Consider the following 26100-nt stretch of genomic DNA (forward strand, 5'->3'; position numbering starts at 1 on the left):
AAATTCCTTACCCTAGCTATCTTATCACATGGTCTTTGTATCAGTTCTTTCCTAGATCAGCTCTATCTCTGGTTTTTCCTAACTCTAGTACAAGAAGACTTTGATATAAAATTGAAAATGGAGGTTGAGTTGTAGTTAGATTATTCATTTAAAGCATCTCCCAGTTTGTCTCTACGGGAGCTTAGCACAGTAAGCAGTTCTGTAACAGTGACAGAAAAAAAATAAAAAGTCACTGAATTCAAAGGGACAAGAAAGTTGTCCAGTCTGTGCGATTAAAAAGAAGGATGATGTTCTAGGCAATGTACTGTATGACAGTTATAAGTAAACTCTGTAGTAAATAATTACATTCAGTGTATGGGTTTTTCTCTTCCAGAACACCAGCTCAGTAACTGTGCCAGAAACACTGTTGTTTGTTTCAACTCTTGATGGAAGTTTGCATGCTGTCAGCAAGAGGACGGGAGCAATCAAGTGGACTTTAAAAGAAGGTGAGTAGGAGGTGTCCTGATGCCCTCGACTCGGGAACAGTAGTAACAGTCAAATCAATTGATAATTCAAACTGTTGTAGGGCCTGGTAAATACTTTCTTTTCTTTCTTATTTTTGCTCTTGCTCCAAAATTAAGCTACAGTGTTTCTGGAGTCATATTCTTCCTCATATTTTCACTTGCAGATCTTTTCCAGGTTTATGGTTTGTTGTTTTGGTTTGGTTTTTTTTTTTTGCCAGAGTGTTTAAGCTGTAGTGGTATAATTGGTAGGTATCATGTTTTATGGGAATGAGCACAATATAAGCAAGCATAGAACAGAACAGATGTCAAATGAGAGTGTCAGCTGGTGGAACTGGTGGCAAAGGGTTTGCATGACTCTATCTCTGGAATACCCTACGTTCACTGGTGCAGTGGGTATCGTGCAAACCTTGGGTCTTTTTTTCTATAATAGATGTTTAGGAACAGCACAGTTTTTTAAGTAAAAGAACTGCACTTGTGTAAAGAAATTTAACGTTGCTCAGTGACTGGAAGTGATTTTATAATTTTAATTACTGAGCAGAGATAACTCTTTCTGTCTTCATGAAAAATTCAATATATAATACAAATTTGTTTTAGTGGAACTCTGATTTCATGTGGTAGAAGTGATAGTAGCACTTTCTCTTCACTCTGGGAAATAAATTAGAAAGCAGGTCAAATGGAAAGGAGTCGCAGTGATTGCATCATTCTGTCCTCTATTTTTAAACCTGATGTCAGTTTAGTAGGTGAGCTGAAATGGTAGGAAATGGATTTTGCGTGTCTGATGTCTGTAGTACAAACTAGTTGTTCTTATTTGTGAAGCCATTCATATTTAAATGCAGATCTACCAGACAAAAAGCTAACTTCATAAATGAGCAAAGAATGCTTTTGCAAGTCCTCTTGGAGTAAGAAGGGGTGAGCAAGTATTTTCTTGAAGGATCTTGATTAATAGGTGTGATTACATTTTCTCTCCTGTCTCCTCTTTAAATTTAGACCTCTCCTTTCCCTGAACAGTCTTGAATAAAAAAAGGTTATCGGCCTCCTCCTTTATTGTTGCTATAGGCTACTGCAGTGCTAAGAGAAGCTTACTGGCTTTTGCTTGTCATTCAGCTGACATGAGCATACACTATATAGTCCTATCCTGGAAGGGTATCGTAACTGGCATTTGTTTGCAGCCAGACTTAGCAAGTGGCAAGAGTTTTTTTGAGGAAGAAATAAAGGCACTTTGGTAATGAAAAAGATCTTGGTCAGAGTGTATTGCTCAAGGAACTTCCCTTGTTTAAAAAAAAAAATGTTGCAAAACTACTCTTGATATAGTAGAACTGCCAGACTGGATAATCTGGTTTTATAGGACTTCTTTTTTTTCTCTCTGTTGCTAAATATGTATTATTCTGCATCTTATGTACATGAGGTATGTTCACTTGCTTTTTGCAAAGCACTTATTGCCCATTAGTTTATTTCTGTGTAATAGAAAACCACACAAGGGTCAATGAAAAAAAAAAATAATTAGTGGTAGTTATCATTGTTACAAGATGCTTCATGAGTTAACTTAGTTAAGTGTACGTGGAACAAGGTGCTGTGCATATAAATTGGTGAATTAATTTGTAATGGGAGGGGTTTTATTTATTTTTGCAAAACTGTATTTGTTGGTGGTCACCCTGTGGGTTGGAAGCCCAACAAAAATGTGAGTGTTGAAAATTAATAGCCCATGAAAGTCTTTACCATCTTGCTGTGCTAAATCCCTGGAGAGATTTAATAGTGCAGAATTCAGTATTGATATTAGTGTATAAACACAGTTGTTGGGTGCACTCTCTCTGTCAACAATATGCTTGTATTGTTATAGAGAATTACCCAGTGGGAGGTTGCATGTGTTGCAAGCAGTGTTCTTGCAGGTGCCATTTTACCCTGATTATCAGACAATGAACCATGTGTTGTAGTTCATGTGCTTTAAGAAGTTGTGGAGGTAACCTGAAGTGCTGCAGCAAAATTCATCAGGAAGAGAACGTTTTATTACTGCTCTTAAGCAGCAAGGTATTTAACAAAGGGCAATTCATATACATTTTATTTTCATTGGGGAAAAAAACCAAGGCAGTGTTCATTATCAGGCAGTACTTAAACAAACATGAAAATCTCGCGATCTGTGGTTTGTTGTAATTTAGCACTGAAGCTTATCTTAGGTATGCAGAGTAAATGAGCCAGTGGTTATCACCACAATAACATGTTTGGGTTTCCTGCCTTCATGTAGTGCTGGCAAGAAGGGCAGTCTGAATACTTGTGCTCCCCATAAAGCAGGCAAAAAAATGGGTCAGTTAGTAATAGGACTCTCCAGTAGTTCCAAAATAAAGCTGAGTTCCCTGCAGTTATATGTAGTGAGATTGTGGTCCCATTTGTTGAGGGTGCTTAATACCTTCATTTCCTGTTGGCTTCGGTGGATCCTACTATGTGACAGCTCTCAGGATTTTCCAGTGGCCAGGTAACTGATGCTGCTCATTCCCTGGGCTTTGGAAAGCTGGAATATGGTTGGAAAGTTTGCAGAAAGAACCCACACTCCTCCTCCCCCCACATTTCTGAGAGGCACCTTTGCTCCTGCTGTGGCCCCACAAAAACACATCGTATTGAAAGGCACTCATTTGAAAGGGTATTGAAAGGGTGTGGCACAGTTAAGACCAGAGACTAAATAAGGCTCTTAGTGCCATCTCTGATCAATAAAAGGAGCTGTGAGTTCTAAGTGACAGTGTGATAGGCTCCCACGTTTTCTGCACTTGCTGCTAGCAAGATACTTAGTGAGCATCCTCAGTAAGATTACTTAGGATCCAGTCTCTTCCCCAAAATTGCTGGAAATGAAACTTCTGTCATTTCCTACAGATCTCTTTGAAAGGTACAGGGGCAACGCACTTTAGGCTTGCTTTTATGTGCAGGTAAGAAAGTAGACAGTGATAGAGATGGTGACAAGAAACCCGTTGGCAAGATGGAATCTGGAGAATGCTTTTCTCTTTAATGTCAGACTTTATATTCACAATTCTGATTTCAGCGTGAGCTTTAAGAATGTGATTTTAAGACTGTCCTGTTCCCTCACGTCTTTGTGAAAATCATGCTGTACGTCTTTGTTAATTCAAGAGCTTGGGTTAATGAGCAGAATATTGAACTTTGAGATGTTAAGAATGTAGTGTTTCAAACTGTACTCGTGCACAGAGTATGTCTCTTCTTCTGACAGTCACTTCTGTGTATGCTTCTGTACTGTTCAAAGTGATCTCTTTCTTTTCATTCACCAGCTCCTTAAAAGCTTTTCCCCTAAGAACTAATTCAAAGTAATTTGCCAGAAGAACATACAATATATACAGATTTGGGTCTAGATTTAGAGCCAGCAGAAATTTTGTTATGATTTTCAGTTCTCTGTAGCAATCAAAAAAAAAAACCTATGGCCCACAAGTCAATTTAAAAGGTTTTGATTTCTGATACCTTACATATAACCTATGGACTTCAGTGGGCTAGTCATGATAAGACAAAGTTATTAAGACTGTATCTATTAATGGTATGCAATATGTAGATTTTTAAAGGGCAAGTCTGAGATCTGTAGGTCCCACTCCAATAACAGCGGTTTTTCCCAGGCAAGAAGAAATATCTTTGTGCATAGCTGTAAATGAATAAGGATTGTCAAAACAAAACAATTGTAGAACAGTACTCTTTTCACCAAATTCCAGAGGATAGTTTGTTAGTATCTCTAACCTCATTTACTGTCATTGCAACAGCAGGTGAGGATGACATGATTTTAAATTGGCCGGTTAGCCCAAATCTTATGGTAGGGCCTCAGGTCAGGAAACCGTTTTTTTCCAGCTCATTCCAGTGGGGCAGCGACTTACTCATTTGCTGTTACAGAATCTCCCACTTCTCCTTTTCAGCCATTGGTTCTACCTAAGGGCACATTGCAGTGATGAAAATGTGCAAGTCTGTCTTGTGCATTAAAAAAGACTTGGTTTTTGGTCAAAGGGCAAGTTTTATCTTATCATGTGTTTGTGAAATATGGAGAAAAGTCAAATGAATTATATTTAGCATTATGGTTATAGTTTCAAAAATTATATATATGGCTTTTTTCCATATACGTATGCAAAATACGGGTTAGAATTATTTCAGAACAATCTGAAATGTGTCTTGTACTTCTGCCCACTCACAAGCAAATGATACAGGCACAAATATTTTCTGGCCATGATGCAACCAAAACTGTACTGGGACATCTGCCTGCTGTCAGGTTGAAATGTTAATTTCAGGGAAGTGTAACTGAACTAAATAATTTACTAAATTACTGGACAGTCATTATGTTAACAGATTTCTAATAACTGCTGTACTTGTGAATAAACTCTTAGAGTTCTAGAATAAATCTTTATAGTCTAGAATCAATGTCCTTTTAATTCCTTTTTTCCTGACAAAGTTATTTTACAAGTCTTTTTATTAACTAGTAAAAATGAAAGCTTTTAAATTCTTACAGGATAACATTTTTTGAAGTCCCACAATGACAAGGAGAGGTATCAGCAGTCGGTATTTCTATTCTACTAATGCGCTCAAACTCGCTGTGCTTGTGGGCATTAATATGATTTCCTGAATTTATTTAATGAAGAGTAGCAGCGGCAATAATTTTACTAATAGTGTGTGCGTGTGCTTGTACTACCAGATCAGAATGCTAAAGCTAGTGTGTATTGAATTGCAGGATTTTAGTGTAGGAATCGTTAACATATGCTGCCTTAGTGGAGGCTGCAGGAAAAACAAATTGGAAACCCATGGAAATATCTATAGAAAACTCAATCTTCCATCCAGCACTGGAGATATTTACAAGACGGTGTCCTGCTTCCTAACTCACGCCCCCCATACTCCATAGTTGTTTTGACATCTTTGTTTTCTTGGTCTAGAAAGTGCAAAGCTTTTGGACAGGATATTATACCAAAAGCTTTATGCAGAACATTGCAAGAAGTTGACTTTTCCTCTGCTACAGGGAATGGAAGCTTAAGGGAGAGGCAGATGTATTTTTATCAGAGTTTTATCACATTTTCTCTGTAAAGTTTTTGTTCCGATACAGAATGCTTTGTTCAGTGGCTGTTATCACTGTTGTTGGTATTGGAACAGGCCTATTAGAATGACTTACCTAATTACAGGGAACTGCAGTTCAGGGAAAATTTGAAAGCAGGATTACGTGATTCCAGCCTCAGCCTGTTAACACTTGAGTGCTGAGCTGTTGAAGAGCAGATAAGGCCTCAGTTCTCTGACTTTTGCAAGAACTTTTTCCGTTTGACCCGTTGTGGAGCAAAAGGTGACTTCAGTTATAAGATGACTCATTCTTTTACTAGTCTGTATTCAAGCATATGAAAACTGGTATAAGACCTGACAACAATAAATTAAACTCAAGATTATCTTTTTATCTCAGCGTGAGCTCTTATTTCAAAACAAAATTTGAAATAAATTTGGAATATGTCCCAAAACACATGAAAACGAATGTGAAGAATTCATTGTCTGTCTTCAAAGTATCTTCACATAGCTACAACCTTAGTTCAAGATCATGAAAGTGTTAAAAAAATGAGAAAATTTACATCATCTCAGTAGCTATAAATGTGGAGAAATGGCTCCCCAGAGTCCATCTTTCCAGGTGGATGGTGCTAGTAGTTAGCCATTTTCACTTCAGAAAATAAACTCCTCCACCAGTTTGTGTTCACTCATTGTGAATAGCCTCATGCACAGAAATTAATCAGATACTGATACTAAATACTTTCTAACAGTTCATGTACAACACCTAAATGTTGCAGGAAGCCATCAGAATAATCAGTGTTTTGGTTCATGTGCCAGTAACTACTAAAAAAATTTCCTGCTGCTTTGTAATAACATCTTAATCTGTTCCATCTACCTTTTTTATCGTTGTTAGTAAATCAAATTTCAGTTACTGAGAAAACAAGTAAAAGCAGGATTTTTTTCACTTCTGACGAAACACTGTTGTTCTTGATATATTGAAGACATGATACTAAAGAAAAGTTCAAGGATTTTCTCATGAGCGTGATGCTTCTGTACAGCACACACTGAACAGCTTGGAACTTGTCATAAGGCTTTCATTCATGTCTTGATATCCAAGAGTGCTTCAGAAAAACACACTACAGAAGTTGAAGAGACATTTGTGGGATTTCTGGCATCATTTATTAAAATGTAGGATACATTTGTTGATGAAATTGAGTGACATTTTTCCAACAACTTTCAGAAATATAAACTTGGGGGGTAAAATCTTAATGCAAGTAAATATTGCACATATGTGTGTGTTCTTTCACTATTATGGTACTACGTGGTCAATAAAATCAGGGAAAACTTCTCAGACCTTTGAGATAGAGCAGAATGGCACACTTTTAACTTTTTTTTTTTTTTTTTTTTTTTTTTTTGGTAAAAGTAGGTTGCCCAGTCTTAGAAAATTAAGTGAAAACAAGTTATTGGTCAAAAAATGCTGTACTGTGTTGTTGTTATTATTATTATTCACTGTATTTTGGGGGCAGAGACGGAGCTACAGGAAAGCGTTGCTAACCAGACTCTCCTGCAGATGTCATGGACAAACCAGGATCAGTTGCTAGAAAACATAATCTACCTTTTGAAATTTCCTGTAGTTGTTCAGGTGTTCCTGAGCATTCTTGGGGGGGGGGGGGGGGGGGGGGGGGAACAAACCCAAAATACTAATATGTTTGAGGAAATGGCATTCTGTCCTGTTCTACTGTAGAGTGCATCTTGTGTTATGTCAGTAACTGAAGTTAGAAAATTTGGAACTTTATTCAGCTAGTACCAGTTTTATTCTGTAATTTCATATAATAACTTCACACCTCCAAGCAGTTGTTTCATTAAAATTAAATTTAGAAGTTTCTGAAGATAACTTGGACAAGAAACTGTTTTCTTATGCTTTGCCTAGGCTGACTAGAAAGTGATCTTAAAGACAATCTGCATTACTATACTTGAACAATGTATATGCAGTCAGTTATCACTTCAAAAACAAGTTGTGCAGCTTTGTTATCACTAACGATCGTTTGAGGACGAGATGTTTGGAGATAGGACCAAGTTGCTCAAGCACTGTTGGTGAAGATTGCTGTTGTCTAGCAATAGTTATCATCACCACAGGTGGCGGTTCATTTTTTACAAAGTGAGAGACACTCCCTGTATAATCAGTTCATCAGGAGACTTGCAAAGTTTGTTTGGCTTTTGCTTTTAGCAATGCTTGTAGCATTTGCATTAAATCTTACTTTAACTGAGGCAGGTGCCATTTTCTGCTGATTATGAAGCTGTTTCTTTGTTTGTTTTCACCAAACTCTGAGAGTTTCCCTTCCCATGAAGCATTTATGATTATAAAAACTCTAGCCTGTGGTCTTTAATGTCTCTTTCCTGTTTTGGTTATTTCACCTAGGCTTATGAATACATTGAGTATATACACTTGATGTCTGTTTGCTTTTAGTAGTTCAACCTAGCAGTTCAACTCCAGCGTTGAACCACTTTATATAATTGTCAGCTGATGCTTTTTTCGTTCTTGCTCTTCTTTAGTAATGGAGAGATGATGTTGTACGTCACTGTGTGTTGCATTAGATATCGTAAAGCTTATGGAATACTTGAAGCAAACACTGAGAAATAGTTGGCATATAATCAACTGTAAGTTGGGAGCGGGGGGCGTCCCTCCCAACGTATCCTGAAACCAGTTTCTTCACACAAGGGATGGAAATGAATTGCTTGGTGTAGTTAATGGAATAAAGGTCTGACTAAGCAGCATGGTCTGTAGAGACAGATACACAGTGATGAATCACTTAACTCCTTTGTTTGAATGCTAATTATTCTTTAGGGCCTTTTGATGTGTACTTGGGTTCTCAATAAATTAAATGGAGTTTATGATATAATGTGGAGCTCTACACTTGCATAGCATTCCCATCTTACATTAATGAACAGTGGTAATGGTGATAGTTCATCATTAAGAGAAAAATTGGTCAAGATAGGTACTCTTGCTGTCCGTCTTCTGTGACTACATGTCACTGACTAGGACTGTTAAGAGTACCATCTAAATTACCTCAGCATTTTTGCTGCTCTATGTATGAGGCTCTGAGTATAAGATAACATGACTAGCCTGTGTCTGTGCCCTCCAGTGAGTTTCTTCCCAGAGCCGGCACACTGCTCTGCAGGTCTGCAGGGTCCCTGCGTTAGAGGGAATTTGTTGTGATGTGGAGGGAGACTGTGTTTGACGCTGTTCTTGCCAATGGGGGAGATGCTAGTGCAGTGGTGAGTAACCCTGTGATGAGGGAAATAGGTAAGGCATGAAACTTGACAAGTCTGCTCGCTGAGCAATGAGTTTGCTAGGCGTGGTATAGTTCAGTGCTTGAGTAGAGCAGTGCCCCCTCTCCAGTTGGTTGGGTTGTTCCCAGAAGCTTAAAATGCTTTGAAGTAGTTTATTCTAACAGCTTTGAGGAGGTATGTGGAACATTTTTTAGGCTTAAAGAGAAAAAAAAATATATAGTTATGTTTTGAACAAAGCTGCTCTGAGAGTGCTTACTATTGTAAAAAGAAATTGATGAAAATAAAAATAGCTTTACTGTTGTTCCTCGTATTGTGCTTTCTTTCCATCTCTGATATTATACGTGCATCTTTTGGTGGCTACTGTTTTCAGCTGCATTGCTGGTAGAAATCTGTTTGGGTAGGCGTTTCTAATGTTTTTTTAATCTGTTATATAAAAATGAAGGGACATGCTCTTAGACCATTCTCATCAAACCCAGCAGTTCATGTGGTGCAATATACTGCAGGGTGGTAGCGACTTTGTAAGACCCATGTAATGAACCCTGAATTTCTTGTTCTTGTCTTGCTTAGCTCTGCAAATATTACAGTACACTCAAGCTGTTCAGAATCTGTGCCAGTTTCCCAATCAAAGGCGCTCAGAACATCATTGTTTTTGTTCTTATTTCCTTCCTGTAGCATCATGATGTTTGCATGGAGACAGAACAGGTGAAAAAACAGTATTTGTTTGCTTGGTCATCTTTCATCTTCTTACCCAGGCTTATTCTAGTGTCATCGTTTGATTTCCCCTGCAGAAGTGAAGATACCTTGCATCCTCTTGACTTCTGAGTTACTTTCCGCCAATATCCCATAAATAAGCCCACACGTTTGTCTTGAAAATTGTAGAGTGTGTCTTACAAATCTGGGAACTTTTGTGGTTTTGGCATCAGGATTGAAAAATCCCATGATTCAGGATTTTTTGAGGCCTCAGATAGTAATTTTGAGGTCACATCACCTTGCATTAAAATCAAATTATTGTTCTTAATTTACCTTTTAATAGGTAAGGATTTAGATTTAACATTGTCAGTTTTTATTTTGTAATGTCTTTTTGTTGATGAAAGCTAAACTGTGATTCTGATCACTCAAAATACCCGCTACTGTGAGATTGTTTCCAAACATTTTGATTTTTATGTAATGTGGATTCTTGGATAAATTTTAGCAGGGAGATTATTTAAGTGAAAAAATCGGGTTTGAGGTAATTTCATATAGCCCTTGGCAGGCTTCTGTTTTTCTTTTCAGTGACATGCTGATCAAAGAGGTTTTATCTTGGAGCAGGAAGTGGAACTAAGTTTTTTCCGACTTGCACCGGAGTCTTGCTCTTAAGTCATTGGCAGTCTTCCCGTTCCTTTCAGTAGGTGTAGCACTAGGCTTACAGTTTGTATGTTGCATTGGAAATTAAATGTTGAGTTGGCTAGAAAGCATATGCTTACCTGCCTGATACAGGAGGTACCTGAGACACAAAGTAGCAAAAGTTCATAAAATAGAGATTAAAAAATATCAAGATACATACTTTTGTATCCCTGTTCTCATGGTGTCTGCAAACTTCCATTAGCTGTATCTTGTTTTTAAGTAAAATTGGTTGTTGAAGCCTGCACAGTGAAAGCAGTTGCTGCAAGTTCTTGTCAGCTGCCTCCTGGGCAGCCAGTGCCCAGGGATCACACACACATATTGGAAGCAAAAGTTTTTATTAACATGTATACAGGCAGTTCTAACAGACCCTATATGCTCTGTCCAAGTGAGAAGGAGAAAGCTCAAGATACAACACAGTACTGCCATCTTCTCCGAGTCAGCTCCCAGGGGTAGCTGGGGAGGAGTGTGGGTAAAACTGAGCAAAGAACTTCAGAAGGTTTAAAACGTCTCAATTTCTTCTTGTGTTCCCATTTTACAAACCTAGTTCCATGACCAAACAGGAGATCGTTGAGGCTGCTGAGATGGCCCCTTTCAAACTCTGTGCATCCGCCTTTCAAAAAGGAGCAAATTGTTGCAGGCCTGCCTTAATCCTCTATCTAGTGAGTTCAAGGAATTGAATTGCCAGTATTACGACTTCTTTTTCTCTTTATGCAGATCCTGTACTCCAGGTGCCAATACATGTGGAAGAGTAAGTCTGTTTTGTTTCTCATTTACTGCTTGTTCAATTTTCAATGACATCTTGAAATTTGGTTTAATTTGAACCAAAACGATCTATGTTCTAGAAAAGTTGCATACCCTGCATAAGTCAATTGAAGGTGGTTTAGAGAGCAGATACAGAAAGGATATAATTAGCTACATTTAATTCTCTTATTTGTAGCGCTAAGAAGAAACATCCTCTCTGCAGACTGCTCTCTCAAGCCCTTGCTCAGGTTTAGAGACCGAGTGTGCTAACTGTGCTAGAATCTTAACTGAGCAACTTTGAAAATGACAGAAACAGCGAGGGAGTGATCTCTAGGTTTTGTACTTCTTATTCTCTTCAAATAAAAGACTAAAAATAGTGAAGCATAGGAAACTCCAACCACCACCACTACCAGAATCTTCAAATGAAACCCTCAAGCTGTTACTTCAGAGCAGTTCCTCCAGCATAGCAATCTCACATTTAACTAGAAAATTTGGGGCTTTAACTTTGTCTTTGATGTCAGTGGTAATATCCCTTTTTTGTGGTTTGTTTTTGATGTTGGGGTTTGTTTGGGTTTTTTTGTAGTTTGGGTGAGGGGTTGCCTTTACCCCTCAAATCTACTTCATTCTGGCAACTCTTTTATTGTTCCTTGTCTTCCTTATGCTCTCTGATTTTATTTATTTGTTTGGTTTGTTTTTAATTCTGTGGCATTTTAAAAGCATATAAATCTTGTTTAAAAGCTTTCACCCAAGTGATTGCCTGACACATTTGGATCTTTGAATTTTCAAATGTATTAGTAATCTTATGTTATAAAGGTTCTGAAACTTCTTTATATTTTTTCATTTTCACAGTTAATAAATGAAACTTCAAAAAATGGATAACACAAAGTAAAAAATCTAATGTCAGATGAACTTCTCTGTAAAGCCAGTACTGACCATAGTTGCTTTCCTGCTCTCTGATAAGAAGCACAGTACTTTTTTTTTTTTAATCGTTTATAACTGCTGGTTAAATCCTAGGCCAGCATTTCTTCCAGACCCAAATGATGGCAGTTTGTATACGCTTGGTGGCAAGAATAATGAAGGCTTGACTGTAAGTATATTTTTAAAATTCTCTCCTCTGATAATTTTTAGAAAAGTGCTCTAATCGGACTCACACGAAGGATAAGTCCCCAAGGGAACTTTCTGCTTTATTGACAGTACTGTAAAGTTTTGCAGGCTTTTCTACTGTTTAATGGAAGAACACCAGTTTCTTGGAAAAACTTGATCAGACTAGCCAAAAAACAGTGTCTGCTGCCCGTTCCAATGTTAGGATACAAGTTTTTGGAATGACAGTGCCCTATGTTGTGTTGCTAGCACCTTTGCAGAGTGAAAATATACTTTATTTTATTAGAGCAGGAAGTTGCCACCTCTCTTGTAATCGTCAGGAAATAATTTCCACTTGAAAATGTCAACAACACATATGTTTTGTCCACTTGTACTATTTTTCTGTAACTTGCCAAAATAATGATTATGACGACAAATAAAATTTATGCGGTATTATCCAAATACTGAATAATCTCTGTACGATTTGATGGGAAAGGTGTACCCAGAATAATACAAATCATATATGTCACTTTCATCCAAATCCTTAATTTTCTAAAACCATCTGCCAAAAGGCAGAATATATATATGTTCTGTGCTGACATCTTTAGAAGATGTCTTTATAAGATTTAGTAAGCAGACAAAAATGCTGAACCTTTTCAAAATAGTCACCAATCCACATAACCCACAGATACTAGCTAACGTTTGACTTTTATTTTTAAACTTTGTGGTGATACTCAGATAAAACGTTTGGCTTCCCACAAGTTTCTTTTCTCTGGCAGCTGCTATGATTTCCCTTAAGAACTTTAATATTATTAAATAGGTCAGTATTTACTCACTACTCCCCCCACTCCACAGTACAGCCAGATCATAACTTGCAAAATGATTCTTGTTTTTTTTCCTGGGTAAATCCAGGAAGCAGCAATCGATTTGAACCTATTCTTTTATTCTGTTAATCTCCTCTCTTTTTGAAATAAAGTAATTTAATTTCTGTTTAGAATCACTATTATAAAAGTTTTAAGCAGGAGTGGAGTAATTTTAGCATATTTAAGTAAACTTAGCACATGCCTGATCTTTATTGTTGGTGCAGCCTGTCCGTTACTCTTGTGACCTCGTCCCAGTAAAAGTCTCTTAAAACTTAGTAAAGATCGTCACCCATTCTGTAAGTGCAGTACAGGCTTGGCAGTATCTCAAGAACTCTTCAGTCGGACATCCACGCTTCCTCCTCTCAACAGTTTCAGTTGTATGAAGATGTCTGACCTTCATAAATGTTACTGTACAGTCCTGTGGAGAACCATTTTATACTCGTTACAGATGAGACAAACTGCAGTGTGTTGAAGCCCAGACAGTTTGTAAGTGATGATGGTAGACCTTAAAACCACAGAGTCTTGGCCTCCTAACCTCTCAGCTGCAAGTAGTTCTTCCGTTCTGCATGCAGTTCTCCTGTTGTAAACTCACTGTGACAGACTTCTTTCTGTTCTGGGTTTGCAGAGCAGGGCCCTGACCTGAAATGTTGAGTTCTCAGGCACTGCAATAATACAAACAATAAAAAAACTGTCCTTTGAGATTTCTGAAGTTTTCTGACCACCCTTTTCTGTAAACAAATGTGAAGGCTATCACGCCAATGTGAATAAGCTTTTATTGTTGTTTTTTTTCCCCTAGAAACTTCCATTTACTATCCCAGAACTGGTGCAAGCATCTCCCTGTCGCAGTTCAGATGGGATCCTGTACATGGGTGAGCTCAAATTTAATCTCTTTTAGATTGTCATATGTTCGGCGACTACAAAATGTAGAGACTCCCAGACAGACTGCATGGAAATATGCTTTATTTTGGGTATTAATTATGGTTTTTCATTAACCTTTCTGATGACAGAAAATCTGATTAATATAGAATTCAATTACTGTTTGAAGATGAAAAAATAACTTTTTCTGAAGGAGAAAATAGCTTTTCTGAGCAGTGAATAGTCAGTATGGGGTTTTTTGGTTTCTTGAGATGCAATCCCTCAACAAAATGTGACTTCTACTTACTTAAAATCTTCTTACGCTTATAAATATTGTTGACTGCCTGACCATTATAATTAAATAAGAAATCCCACTGCAACACGGTTAGACGTCCGCCATTATCTGAGATACAGTCAGTTCATTTATACTACAAATAGTAACAAATTTATGGCTCACTGTCCCGACTCATTCTAATTGCAGATGGATTTGGGAGGAGAAAGGAAGAAGGAAGGACAGTTATTACTTATCACAACAGTAAAATGTGTGAAGGATCAGGATTAACTTAGTATTGGTTTTTTTTTTAATCTCCTGAAGGGCCAATACCTACTTCTTGTCCTCCACTTTGCATCTCTCTAGTAAAGGAGTGAAAAATGTTTATTTGTAGCTTCTAAACACAACACATATGTGTTAACATCAAAGAAATGAGGTTAAGGTCATGGCTCATGTAGTCTTGAGTGGGATGTTAGGATTACAATCCTTAATCAATTTGAAATGTGTAGACCCTCACAATTTTTTTCCACCTACTGTCCTGCAACATTAGCACTTCAGTCTCCTCTTCTGCTAGCTCACAAGATCTTCTACACACAGAACTCTGTTGGATATTATCAGTGTGATAAAGTAATTCAGCCGATAGTACGTACCATTCTAAATATTGTATTTAGTTTATCTTGTCAATGTTTGGGATTGGCCAGTAGTGCTAAATGATGAAACTGAGCTTGACTATGAGAAATTGTTTTATTAAAAATGCTTTATTCATGCTAAGTTCCTGAGCCTACTAAAGAAAAAAAAGACTGAAAAGCTTGATGGAATTGTAATTTTCCAACTGAATGGTAATGTGGCTTAAATTATGATTTCAGGTAAAAAGCAGGATATTTGGTACGTGGTTGACCTCATGACTGGGGAGAAACAGCAAACCTTGACTTCCTCATTTGCAGAAAGTCTTTGCCCATCAACATCCCTCCTGTATCTTGGGAGAACAGGTCATATGCCTTTTTTTTTTTTTTTAATGCAGCTTAGAAGAAAATTTGTTGTTGTCATTGTTTTTAAAGTTTAGGATCATAACAGATGACCTTGTGATCAGTTCAGGTTTTCAAGTTTATTTCTTAGAAAAGCTTCTGTAAATTACGATTTTAGACTGTACACAGAAAAATTATTAACTCTTTATAGCAGCAGAAAGATACTGTTTTTTTAATATTTGGCAGTAGGCACAGTCCATTGTTCTTCTTGTTGACGAAGTGGCATTTATAATCTACTTAACAGTGCATTCCAGTAGCAGCTGTGAACCCAAGTTTGCTCTGTAACATACAGCTTTTATAACAACTGTTTAAAGAAAATGGCGATATAGCATATCCACTGAAAATACAAATGCAGTATTCTAAGTAACTGTTAAAATTAGACCAACACCATATAGGTGTTGGCTAGTAAAAAGGAATAAGCGTTACAGACTTGTTCTTTAACCTCTATATTAAAGTGTTCTTTAAGTGTGATAGTTCAGTTACAGAACATGGTACGCTGAATTTTAGAATGCAAGGTTTGGAAACTTGTAAGTAAAAGAAAGTACACCAGAGGAAGCTGCGCATTGAAACCAAAATGCTGGTAACGTGGGCAGTAACTGTCTGCAGGGCTTGTTCCGAGGTTCCTGTAGATCAGTATATGAGTGGATCGGCTATGATCTTTAACAGCTATGAAATGTTTATTTATCAGGAGTGTTGGGAAAATGAAATGCAGAAAGCAGTAAGTGGTGTGTGTGGTGTTTTGAAGAGTGTCTCAGATTTGAGGTGATTGATTCTATTCTCTCATAGGTTTTTTTGCTTCACAGACTGTATATTTTTTAACAGAGTACACGATCACAATGTACGACACCAAGAAGAAGGAGCTGCGTTGGAATGCCACCTATTTTGATTATGCAGCTACTCTGCCTGATGAAGACATAAATTACAGTAAGAATTCACTTGCTGTGTTTGTTGTTGGGATTTTTTTTCCCCCACATATTGACTGTGGGTTTTGCATACAGGCAAAAATATTCTGATTTTTTTCTATACTTAATAGGTCAAGCTGTCTGTCTGATTTTTGTGCCGTTGGTATGCATCTGCCAGTTTTTATCCTTTCCATGCTATAATATCTAGAGCCTGTTAGGTGACTTAAGGTAAATTGAATCTAAGAAGGTACAGCTCTTGAAGATATGACTCTTTAAAATTTCGTGAAAAATGGCAGGAGAGGAAGCAAACTTAAATTGTGGTGCATACTCAGAAAAAGCTATTGCAATGCTATTGCATTGCAACTGAACTTTTATCAGCCTAATTCTGACAACTGATTCGCTGATCAGCTTTTCTTTTGCAATGTATGGTGTAATGGACTCCACAGTTAACGTAAGTCTTGAACTGTTAATATGTATTGTTAAAATTGCATATCTGCAGCAATCCAGATAATCTCCTATGTATTTGTATGTTTTAGAAATGTCCCACTTTGTGTCTAATGGAGATGGACTGGTGGTGACCGTAGACAGTGAGTCTGGGGACGTACTGTGGATTCAGAATTACGCTTCTCCTGTGGTAGCTTTTTACATCTGGCAACGTGAAGGATTACGGAAAGTTATGCACACTAACGTGGGGATAGAAACTCTGCGATACTTGACGTTCATGTCTGGGGAGGTTGGACACATTACCAAGTGGAAATACCCTTTCCCAAAGGAAACGGAGACCAAGAGCAAACTGACGTGAGCATCAATATTCCTGTTGTTCCTACTGTCTATTTGACAGAGCTTTGTCATTAAAACCTTATTTATATACATGCAGTTAAGGATTGTTCTACAGGTTTCAAGATGGTGAAAAGAATACATAAAAGCAGCTCTAGTTCTCCAGCCGCTATTTTGTATCATATTTGAACTTTTACTGTCTAAAGGCAGAGACCAAAAAAAAATCTACCGTAAACTTAGGAAATGTATATTCATAACTTTTATCAGATGTTCTGTGTTGAATAGTTTCTTATAATGTGCAATGGAATTGGTTTTTATAATGTGAAGCCTTTCACATTATAAAAAAGGTGCATAGCATTTTGGCAAATACCCGTTATTGGATAATGCAGAAACAGGACATGAGTTCTGTCAAATGAGTAACTGTGACGTGAATAATCAACTAATAATGCTTTCATCATTAAAAAGAATGGCTTCATAGTACAGCAGTACTTAAAACAATTTTACAGATCCAGGCTTTTCAAGATATAAATACTGATGATTTGAGAAACTCATGCATTAGTTCTGCAGGATTGTGTTGCCAAGGTTTTAGCTAAGATGGTAAAACATTCATTTGTCTGCTTCTTTCTAACACTTGTTGGTTTTTTGCAGACCAACTCTATATGTAGGGAAATACTCCACAAGTTTGTATGCATCACCATCAATGGTGCATGAAGGAGTAACTGTTGTGGTAAGTTGCGATCTGCAAGAGTTCAATGACGCTTGCTGAAAAGTGCCTTTACAGAATTAGTACTGCCATGGGTTTGAAAAAAAAGTTGAAATGAAAACATACATAAAAATATTTTTAAAAAAAAGACAACTTTGCCATTGTAAAGTGGCAAAGGGATCCAATTAAAATAGAAAATAAACCACTGAAGGCTGTACATCTACAGAAATTTGGTTTTAAATCGCAGATTCCTATCAAGAAGTGCACAGAAAATTAAATATTTCGTGAAACAATTAACAGTAAGCCTTAGAATGCATGACCATATTTCAGGAATCATTTCAAATGCTGCAAAGAAGTAACTGTAGCTTATCAGGAATTGTGCAGGCAAGCTTAGCAGGAGTGGACCAGAGGTTGCTATGCGGTATTGTTGATGCATTGTGGTTAATGTTAAAATTGCTGGTTTGTTCATCAAAGTAACTCCCCATAGATAGGAAACTGCATCATAGTTTTGTTTTGCTCACACTGTGGCTGTCCAGGTAGGAAATAAAGATCCTGTTTAACTTTTCTAAAAAAAGAGAGAGTAATCTCATCTCCTAGGCAACATGTAATTTAGGTCTAATGTCCAAGGTTGTTGCAGCAGTTGCTGAGGGCATAATGGCAGTGTTTACTTACGGTGACACTGCTGCCAGTAATTTTTGCTTGCCCACCAATTTTGACCTCCGTTTTTTTATTTAGTTGCCTGTTTAAATATTATAGGGACACATTGCTTCCTTAATTGTAACAATAATCTCTCTTTCTAGCCCCGTGGCAGTGCCATACCCTTACTGGAGGGTCCAAAAACAGAAGGAGTCACAATTGAAGACAATGGCGAGTGTGTTATCACCCCCAGTACGGATGTGAAGTTTTCAGGCAGACTGAAAGAAAAAAACAAACTCAACTACTGGAACGACTGGCTTTTAATAGGTATCCGAGGTCCCTTGCTTGGCCCTGGTCTGCCGCTGGTGCAGGATCGCATTGCCATCTGGCGGACAATTCTAATCCAAACCTCAGAGCTTGTTTTTCAGCTGCTGTAAATCAGTCACAATGACTGCCTAAAATCAGGCAATAATTACTGAATTCTAGTAATCGTTTCTAATTCGTCCTCATTTGCATATGAATTAATGTCTTTAAGTATACAACTGCATACTGTTTTTCCCAAGGCCCCTGCTTTATTCCGTGCATAGGATGAAGAGTGCTTAGCTCAATATGTGGGAAGTTGTTTATTGTTTATTTGCCCTCTCCTTAAGAGAGGGGTATAGATAATTTATTTACCGTAAATATTGTATTCTGGTTCCTTTGGATCTCTTTATTGTGCATAATGTTACTTTAGTTCTCATCATGTGGATCAGAGGGTCATGTTTTCCCCATTTTACAAATGGAGGATTAAGGCACAGAGGCTGAAGATAATATTAATAAAGTGTCAGCCTGCCCCGCGTGTCCCAAATCCCAAAGTTTTGCAATTGACTTTTCAGGGTATTTACAATTTTGCTTAAAAAATGAACTGTCTGAAGTTCAGTTTTAAGTGATGCAAGTTTATAATTAAGTGATATATGCCATAGGACCTCTTGTGGCAGGGATGGGGTGTAACTTCCAGCTTCTTTAACTGCCGCCTTTCTCTTCCCGTGATCCCTTTCTTTGTTGATACTGTCCTGCTCTTGCAGTACATCAAGCGGCTTCCTTTAAACAGTTTGTATTTCTCTGCAGTCCTCTGCACTGAATGACCCACGCCCGCAATCTTTTCCCTCCCTTTTCTTTCCTGCTCTATACACGAGCAGGAGTCTTCCTCTGTCTGCTGCAGTTGCAAAAGTTGGGAGCACAGTAGCATCTCCCTCTTCTCACTTACTTGGATAGCATGAGCCAAAGGAGTGTGAAGAGCAATTGTAGCTGAGTGCTGGAGCGATTCTTGCTTCCTTCTTGTGCAGTGCGATCCATTCCCTTCAGAACCATTTCATATCTAGAACATGATCTTCACCTCAAGGCCACATCACAAAGCAAAACTACCTTGGGAGTGAGCCAGCTAGGAGGCATAATGTGTGTTTCCTTCCTGTTTGGTCAGGAGCACAGAGTTCTTCACGGTTGTGATCACTATACCTGTGACTGCTTGGGAAAAACAGAGGGGAAAAAATGTTTTCATTTAAGCTTTTATTCTGTGATGTTCTCAAGCCTTCTGTAAATCAACTTTATATATGCTCTTCAGTAAAGATGCTGAAATCAAGGATATCTTTCCTAAAAAGGGACAACTTCTTATTTCAACAAATGTGTTTTATTTAAAGGGCACCATGAAACACCATTATCTGCCCCTACAAAGATCCTGGAGAAATTCCCAAGCAACTTACCTAAGAGGCCTGAAAACGTGATTCCGGCTGACTCTGATAAAGCCACTATTGAAGAGGTTTGTGACGAGAATAATCATCTTACTGGATGACTGAAGAATGTAAAGGAGTAGAGGTTGGGGAAGGACTGAGAAGAAAAGCTACGTGGAATTGCTTCACATTTTTTGTGTCATATTCTCATGTACTTAGCACGTAGAATCACTGGTATGATGATGTGTCGTTCTTTATTTCAGAATTAGGGCATTCAGCTGCTTTTTTTTCCACAAGCAAAACTTTCTTTGACTTTGGTAGGATTAGAAATTATTAAAAATGATTTCGCAGAAAGGCTAGCATATACATGCTCCATTAGCCATGAGGATATTGAGCTAACAGAGCTTTCTTTGCCTCTTAGGTTATTGACATCGTTGAAAGTTCCTCAACAGAAGTGCCTCCTGTTCCAAAGGATATTGAGGAGAAACCTGCTTGGCCTATCCCTCGGCCAGAGGCTCCTGTGGACTCCATGTTGAAGGACATGGCCACGATCATTCTCAGCACTTTCCTGCTTGTGGGCTGGGTGGCTTTTATCATCACTTATCCAATGGTAATGCTGACTTAGCTTGATGTGCTTTTCAGTTTTGGGAGAGTCAGTAACATTTTACAGCCCAAGAAATGACATAGGAGTTAGAAAGTAACACAATACAGGTTTTTTTCCCCCTCCTCACAGACGTGCAAAGGCTGCAAATTTGACATAACAGTGATCTCTCTGGGCATATGTGCCAGCTCTGGAGACTTTGGTTTTTTTCATCCCACCAGTTCTGGTTTTTGTATGTGTTACTCTTTCCGTGGACATGATCTTAACACCATTGGCTTCACTCCTCTCTTCCTCACTGTCAGGTTTTTCAGCTTTTGGATCGAAGCCTTTATCCTTCTGTGGTTTAAAGACACCTAGTCAACCCAGTAGCAGTTAGCTTTTGCCATATTAACCAACCAGTGTGATTTCTCAGCTTTGCAATGGAAGTTCAGAATGAAATTGAAAGCGTGAGTGAAAGTTCCCCAGCCTGCTTGGCTGATAGTGTCATAACAAAAGAGTTTTCCTCCCACCTTTTGGATGTGGCTACCCCAATAGCTAGAGAGTTCCCTTTTGTGACATGACTGTAAGAAACTTCGCTCCACTTACGGAACTGAGGTCCTTTCTCACAGAGCGTACATCAGCAGCAACAGAGGCAGCATCAGCTGGAAGAGAAGATACAGCTCTTGCAGCAACAGAAGCTGCCCTTTCGTGCTCCCAGTGATCTACCCCCAGAAGCAGATTTCTTGGACACCTCCTATGGACGGACAGAGAGCTCAGCTACCAGCACACCGAATATGTCCCCCAGAGCATCAAACCATTCTGCGTATTCCAGCATCTCCACTTCTGATGTTGGGAGCTGCCTCTCCACTGAGCAAGAAGAGGGAGGTAAAGGTGATCCAGTGTCTTTTATTGTGAGTCTCTCTATTTCCCCAGTCTGTAGGATGATACAGCACAACAGTTAAAACACTTATTGATGGTACTTCATAGATCAGAAAGCTGAGAAGGACCATCATTCTCATTTAGTCTGACCATTTGCAAAACACTGTGCAGGTGTGCCATGCCCTGACTTTGAGCAGGATTATTTGCTTTATAAAAACCTCCAGTTCATAACTGCCATCTGAGGGATTATGTTGTCCGTGGCGGTATATTCTTATGACCTGCAGCCGTTCTAGGGAGAGGTTTGCTTAAATAAAAATACATATTATTATTATTAACTGAACTCAAGAAATAAGGATTATGCAGTGTGGCCTGCCTTCCTGCCTCATCTTCCTGTGCACTGTTTTGTCCCTTCAAAGGCTATTCAGGGGAACTGCCAGTAAACCCACTTCTGTAACTGTCAGTCAGCATTTCCTAAATTCAACAAGACATCTGTAAAACTTCCTAGAAAAAGTTTGTCTGCTGAGAACTACTTGTCTCTTATACTGTCTTCAGACATGATCTTTCCAGACCTTCTGTCAGGAGTTGTGCACAGAACGTGTTTGACCCTGGTATGCTGGGTTATTTGGTCACCAGAGAGTGAATACCAAAATGCAGATGTGAAATTGTTTTGATCATCTGTGGTGTTAATTTAAACATGAGCAAAAAGACTTTTATATACCGGCCCAGAAGGGTGTGCAGTTGTAAAAGGCTGACTGGACCCATCCTAAACCAGTCCTTATTTCTTGTTTTTCGTTCAGATGAAGATGCAAACAGAGTGATGGTTGGCAAGATTTCGTTTAACCCAAAAGATGTACTGGGACACGGAGCTGAAGGGACAATTGTTTACAGGTAGAAAACAACCTGTGCATTCAGCATTAAGTAGACCAATGGGTGTCTTATTTACATTAGGTCTTTAAAAAAAAAAACAAACCCAAAAACACCTATCTAATCTGAACAGAAATGAAACTTTTGAAAAAGTATTTTGCATGTGTCTGTACTGTTTTCATGCAGTGTTTCTTCACTAGCAAAACCTATTTTATTTCCCTTAAAAATGTTTAATGACTGTTGTGGTTTAACCCCAGCTGGCAACTAAGCCCCACGCAGCCGCTCGCTCACTCCCCCCTGGTGGGATGGGGGAGAATTGAGAAGTGAGAAAACTGGTGGGTTGAGATAAAGACAGTTCAATAGGGAAAGCCAAAGCTGCGCACACAAGCAAAGCAAAACAAGGAATTCATTCCCTCCTTCACATCGGCAGGCAGGTGCTCAGCCACCCCCAGGAAAGCAGGGCTCCATCACGTGTAACAGTGGCTTGGGAAGACAAACGCCATCCCTCCGAACGTCCCCCTCTTCCTTCTTCCCCAGCTTTACATGCCGAGCATGAAGGGACAGCCCTGGGGTCAGTTGGGGTCAGCTGTCCCAGCCATGTCCCCTCCCAGCTCCTTGTGCCCCCCAGCCTCCTTGCTGGTGGGGGGTGAGAGGCAGAAAAGGCCTTGTCTTGGTGTCAGCCCTGCTCAGCAGTAAGGAAAACATCCCTGTGTTATCAACACTGTTTTCAGCTTGAATCCAAAACATAGCCCCACACTAGCTACTGTGAAGAAAATTAACTCTCCCCCAGCCAAAACCAGCACAAACGTATCTGTTTCCAGCATGAGAAATGCTTTAATATGCCTCTGTAAAATGTCTTCTGTCATCACTCGCTTCGTACATGCTTTGTCTACAGAGAGCGTAAAAGGTTGATGTGGTTTTCCTTCCTGTCTGTAGGGGGACATTTGATAACCGTGATGTTGCAGTGAAAAGAATTCTTCCTGAGTGCTTCAGCTTTGCAGACCGTGAAGTACAGCTGCTGCGAGAATCAGATGAGCATCCTAATGTGATCCGCTATTTCTGCACGGAGAAGGACCGGCAGTTTCAGTACATAGCCATTGAGCTGTGTGCTGCCACTTTACAGGAGGTGATGGGTCACTTGCAAACCTACGGAAGTCTTCTCCCTGGAAGGCCTTCAGTTTCCTTTAGCTTAAATTGCTGAAGTGCCTGCCACAGGAGATGTTCTAGTTACTCCTGCCATCACCTCTGTGACAATTAAACATTCCTGCAACAGAGGTGTCTTCAGAAAGACATCCCTAACCCTGTACTGATTTAAGGACAGAAGCTGTTGTCCTTTTATTTTTTCCTTCTTGTGAAGGACTCCCTTCTAGTCATCCTTCTCCTCGTACCATCCAGGCTTTGAAGACCCTCTACTCTTGCTTCTGGAGCACAAGTGCTATATAGAATTCTAGCTCTGAATGAAGTTTTAGAGATCATCACCTTCAACATAAAAAAAAAAAAAAAAAAGCAAGCTCTTTTATGTGTGTTACCAGCTAACACAATTTACCCAGTCTAACCTTTTTTTTTTGAGGGGTGAAGGGGATATACTTACTATTTATGCAGAGGGTTATAATAAGCAGTGTTGTGGCTGAATCTTCTGTTTTTCTATTGTAATTTATAGTACGTTGAGCAGAAGGCCTTCAGTCACCATGGCTTGCAACCCATCACTCTCCTGCAACAGACGACATCTGGTCTTGCTTACCTGCACTCCCTTAGTATTGGTAAGAAAGCCTCTTGTTTCAGTATTGGATGGAGAGTGGTATATTTTCTTAACCAAAAAAAGAAGAGAAACTGGGCTGGTGCTGGGAACTTGTTTATTCAGTCCCAGAAGAGAGTTGTAGAAGCTCCACCTAGTGCTGGCAGCAAGAGGGTCTGTCCTTTGACACCGGCCTTGTCCCTGTAACATTCTGCTGCACTGGAGTAGTAAAGCTAGTCATTACCATTTGTTTAGGGTGCTGCATTTTTTGGATAGAAGTCGTATAAAACATGATGACTAGTGGTGATGGAATAAAAAAGTGATGAGCCTCTACCAAAGACAATAGTTTGAGGTTAGGACTTTGACTTAACGAATGGTGGTTCAGCCTTGTGAAAGGTTTACAATGCAAATGCATTAAAAATGGACAAATACCATTGGGATTGCCTGGAGTGGATAAATGGGTGTTTATAATAGTCCACAGGGACCTGAAGCCCCATAACATCCTCATCTCGATGCCTAACGCCCATGGGAAAGTCAAAGCTATGATTTCAGACTTCGGCCTGTGCAAGAAGCTGGCAGTGGGCAGGCACAGCTTTAGCCGTCGGTCGGGCGTGCCAGGCACCGAAGGGTGGATTGCCCCGGAGATGCTGAGTGAAGATTGCAAAGAGAACCCTGTAAGTCTTCATCTTTCCATCAGGCTCCCCAGGAGAAGGCGGCACAACCGACAGGTGGCGCATTGTTGCAGTCGGACTAAGATACGCAGTACTTGATGCCTGGGCATCCACAGAATCGTAGAATAGTTTGGGTTGGGAGGGACCGTTACAGGTCCCCTAGTCCAACCCCGCATTCGTGCTGGCTTGCAGCTGACTATGTGATTCTGAAACGTTTTCTTCGCTCTTAGATGCAAAATAACCACCCTGTGATGATGGCTCAAAGTCTTCAGGGGAAAAAAAAAAATGTGTTATTGCTATTAAAGGTTGTTTATTTGCAGACATATACCGTGGACATCTTTTCAGCTGGCTGTGTCTTTTATTATGTGGTATCTGAAGGCAGCCATCCCTTTGGCAAATCTCTACAGCGGCAAGCCAACATTCTGCTGGGCGCATACAGCCTGGAGTCTTTAAATGCGGGGAGGCACGGTAAGAAAAGCACAGTAAACATAAAGCACTACAGAGTTTAGTGAACTTTCCATGGGTGTTAAAATACCAACAGAAATGACGGAGCTATGACCCACAGCGATTCCCAGCCTGGCAGTGGTGAAAGCTGTACTCCTAAAGTACTCCTGAAGTAAAGCTCCTAAAGCTCTTAGAATTAGTACCCCAAAGTGTCTCTGGGATACAAAATTTGGAACCCTGCAAGCTTGACTGTAGAGTTTTTTCAGGTATTTAAAGGGTACGAAAGAGCTAAACTTTGATCTTCAGCATCACGCTAATTCAACACTTCCAACTTTCTGGTGGTTTCCCAGCATATCTACGAGGGCAGTACTTGAGGTAGTGGGGCTAGTGTTCGGGATTGCGTTGGAGGGAGTAGAGAGCATGATGATTTTCTAAAGTACAAAACATTAGATTTCCCTACAGCCTAAGAATTATCACCCTTTTCCTTGCAGAAGACATAGTTGCTCGTGATTTAATAGAGCAAATGATAAACATGGACCCTCAGAAACGTCCGTCTGCCAGCTGTGTGCTAAAACACCCATTCTTCTGGAGTTTAGAAAAACAGCTCCAGTTTTTTCAGGTTTGTGCTGACCTTTTCTGTTCCTTAAGTTCTAAGCACTCCTGTAGACATTCTTCACATCTTGAATTCAGTCTCTCCTGGCTTTGTGGATGAATAGGTGATAGAATCCACAACCTTACTGCAAGGAATGAAGCAGCAAAGTTGTAATACCTGGGTGGTATCTCTTAAGAAATTGGCTTAGTCTTACAGAAGATCTTTTATAGCGGGGCTAGAACATGATGTTATCCGCTGAAACTGGGGTGAGGAAGGTCTCCAGCAGCTACAGTAGCAGTGCAGGAGAACGTGTCATCAGGCAGGTTTTCAGGAACAGGGTAGCCCGCTGTAGTGAATATGCTCACTTAATCCTGATGTGGGGTGGGAACTGGGTGAGGACCTGAGGTTTTCTCCAGCCTTGTCTTCTACTCTGTGATTAAAAGGCTTTGGCAGATGGTGAAACAACTCATCACCTCAGAAACTTCTGTATCCCAGACCCAAGCGTAGTGCATTGTATTGTACTTTGTCACGGAGTGAAGTAGAATCGTAACTCCGTTATCAGGACAGGCTGTAATTGGCCGGAAGCAGCAATTTTAAATTGTTGGGAAAAGCT

General features: G+C 39.3%; 2 protein-coding genes across 19 annotated transcripts in view; one reads left to right on the plus strand and one right to left on the minus strand.

The window, feature by feature from the left end:
- ERN1 (endoplasmic reticulum to nucleus signaling 1) overlaps positions 1 to 26100 on the plus strand; it is a 41579-nt gene that overhangs the window by 13780 nt on the left and 1699 nt on the right. For 2 of the 4 annotated variants that reach the window (XM_087751099.1, XM_087751097.1), the window contains exons 2-19: positions 374 to 485; positions 10878 to 10911; positions 11919 to 11991; positions 13644 to 13716; positions 14840 to 14962; positions 15821 to 15922; positions 16437 to 16698; positions 17326 to 17404; positions 18181 to 18343; positions 19693 to 19811; positions 20144 to 20332; positions 20932 to 21193; positions 21979 to 22069; positions 22982 to 23171; positions 23706 to 23805; positions 24255 to 24454; positions 24772 to 24919; positions 25387 to 25514. In XM_087751099.1, coding sequence (XP_087607225.1) covers positions 374 to 485; positions 10878 to 10911; positions 11919 to 11991; positions 13644 to 13716; positions 14840 to 14962; positions 15821 to 15922; positions 16437 to 16698; positions 17326 to 17404; positions 18181 to 18343; positions 19693 to 19811; positions 20144 to 20332; positions 20932 to 21193; positions 21979 to 22069; positions 22982 to 23171; positions 23706 to 23805; positions 24255 to 24454; positions 24772 to 24919; positions 25387 to 25514 — 2448 coding nt within the window. Of the gene's footprint in view, positions 1 to 373; positions 486 to 10877; positions 10912 to 11918; positions 11992 to 13643; positions 13717 to 13744; positions 14963 to 15801; positions 15923 to 16436; positions 16699 to 17325; positions 17405 to 18180; positions 18344 to 19692; positions 19812 to 20143; positions 20333 to 20931; positions 21194 to 21978; positions 22070 to 22981; positions 23172 to 23705; positions 23806 to 24254; positions 24455 to 24771; positions 24920 to 25386; positions 25515 to 26100 lie in introns of those variants that run through there. The other 2 variants (XM_087751098.1, XM_087751100.1) reach the window with 2 other exon arrangements.
- The window catches only part of ZNF207 (zinc finger protein 207), a 40860-nt gene continuing 37617 nt past the window's right edge, over positions 22858 to 26100 (minus strand). For all 15 annotated transcript variants that reach the window (XR_015703296.1, XR_015703293.1, XR_015703292.1 and 12 more), the window contains 2 exons: positions 23637 to 23756; positions 22858 to 23104 (listed from right to left, as the gene is read on the minus strand). The gene's annotated coding sequence lies outside the window, so the exon portion shown is untranslated. The remainder of the gene's footprint in view (positions 23105 to 23636; positions 23757 to 26100) is intronic.

Source organism: Nipponia nippon, unplaced genomic scaffold, assembly GCF_047370975.1.
Source record: "Nipponia nippon isolate SJK-2023a ecotype South Korea unplaced genomic scaffold, ASM4737097v1 scaffold_14, whole genome shotgun sequence".
In the NCBI taxonomy this organism is placed as follows: Eukaryota; Metazoa; Chordata; class Aves; order Pelecaniformes; family Threskiornithidae; genus Nipponia; species Nipponia nippon.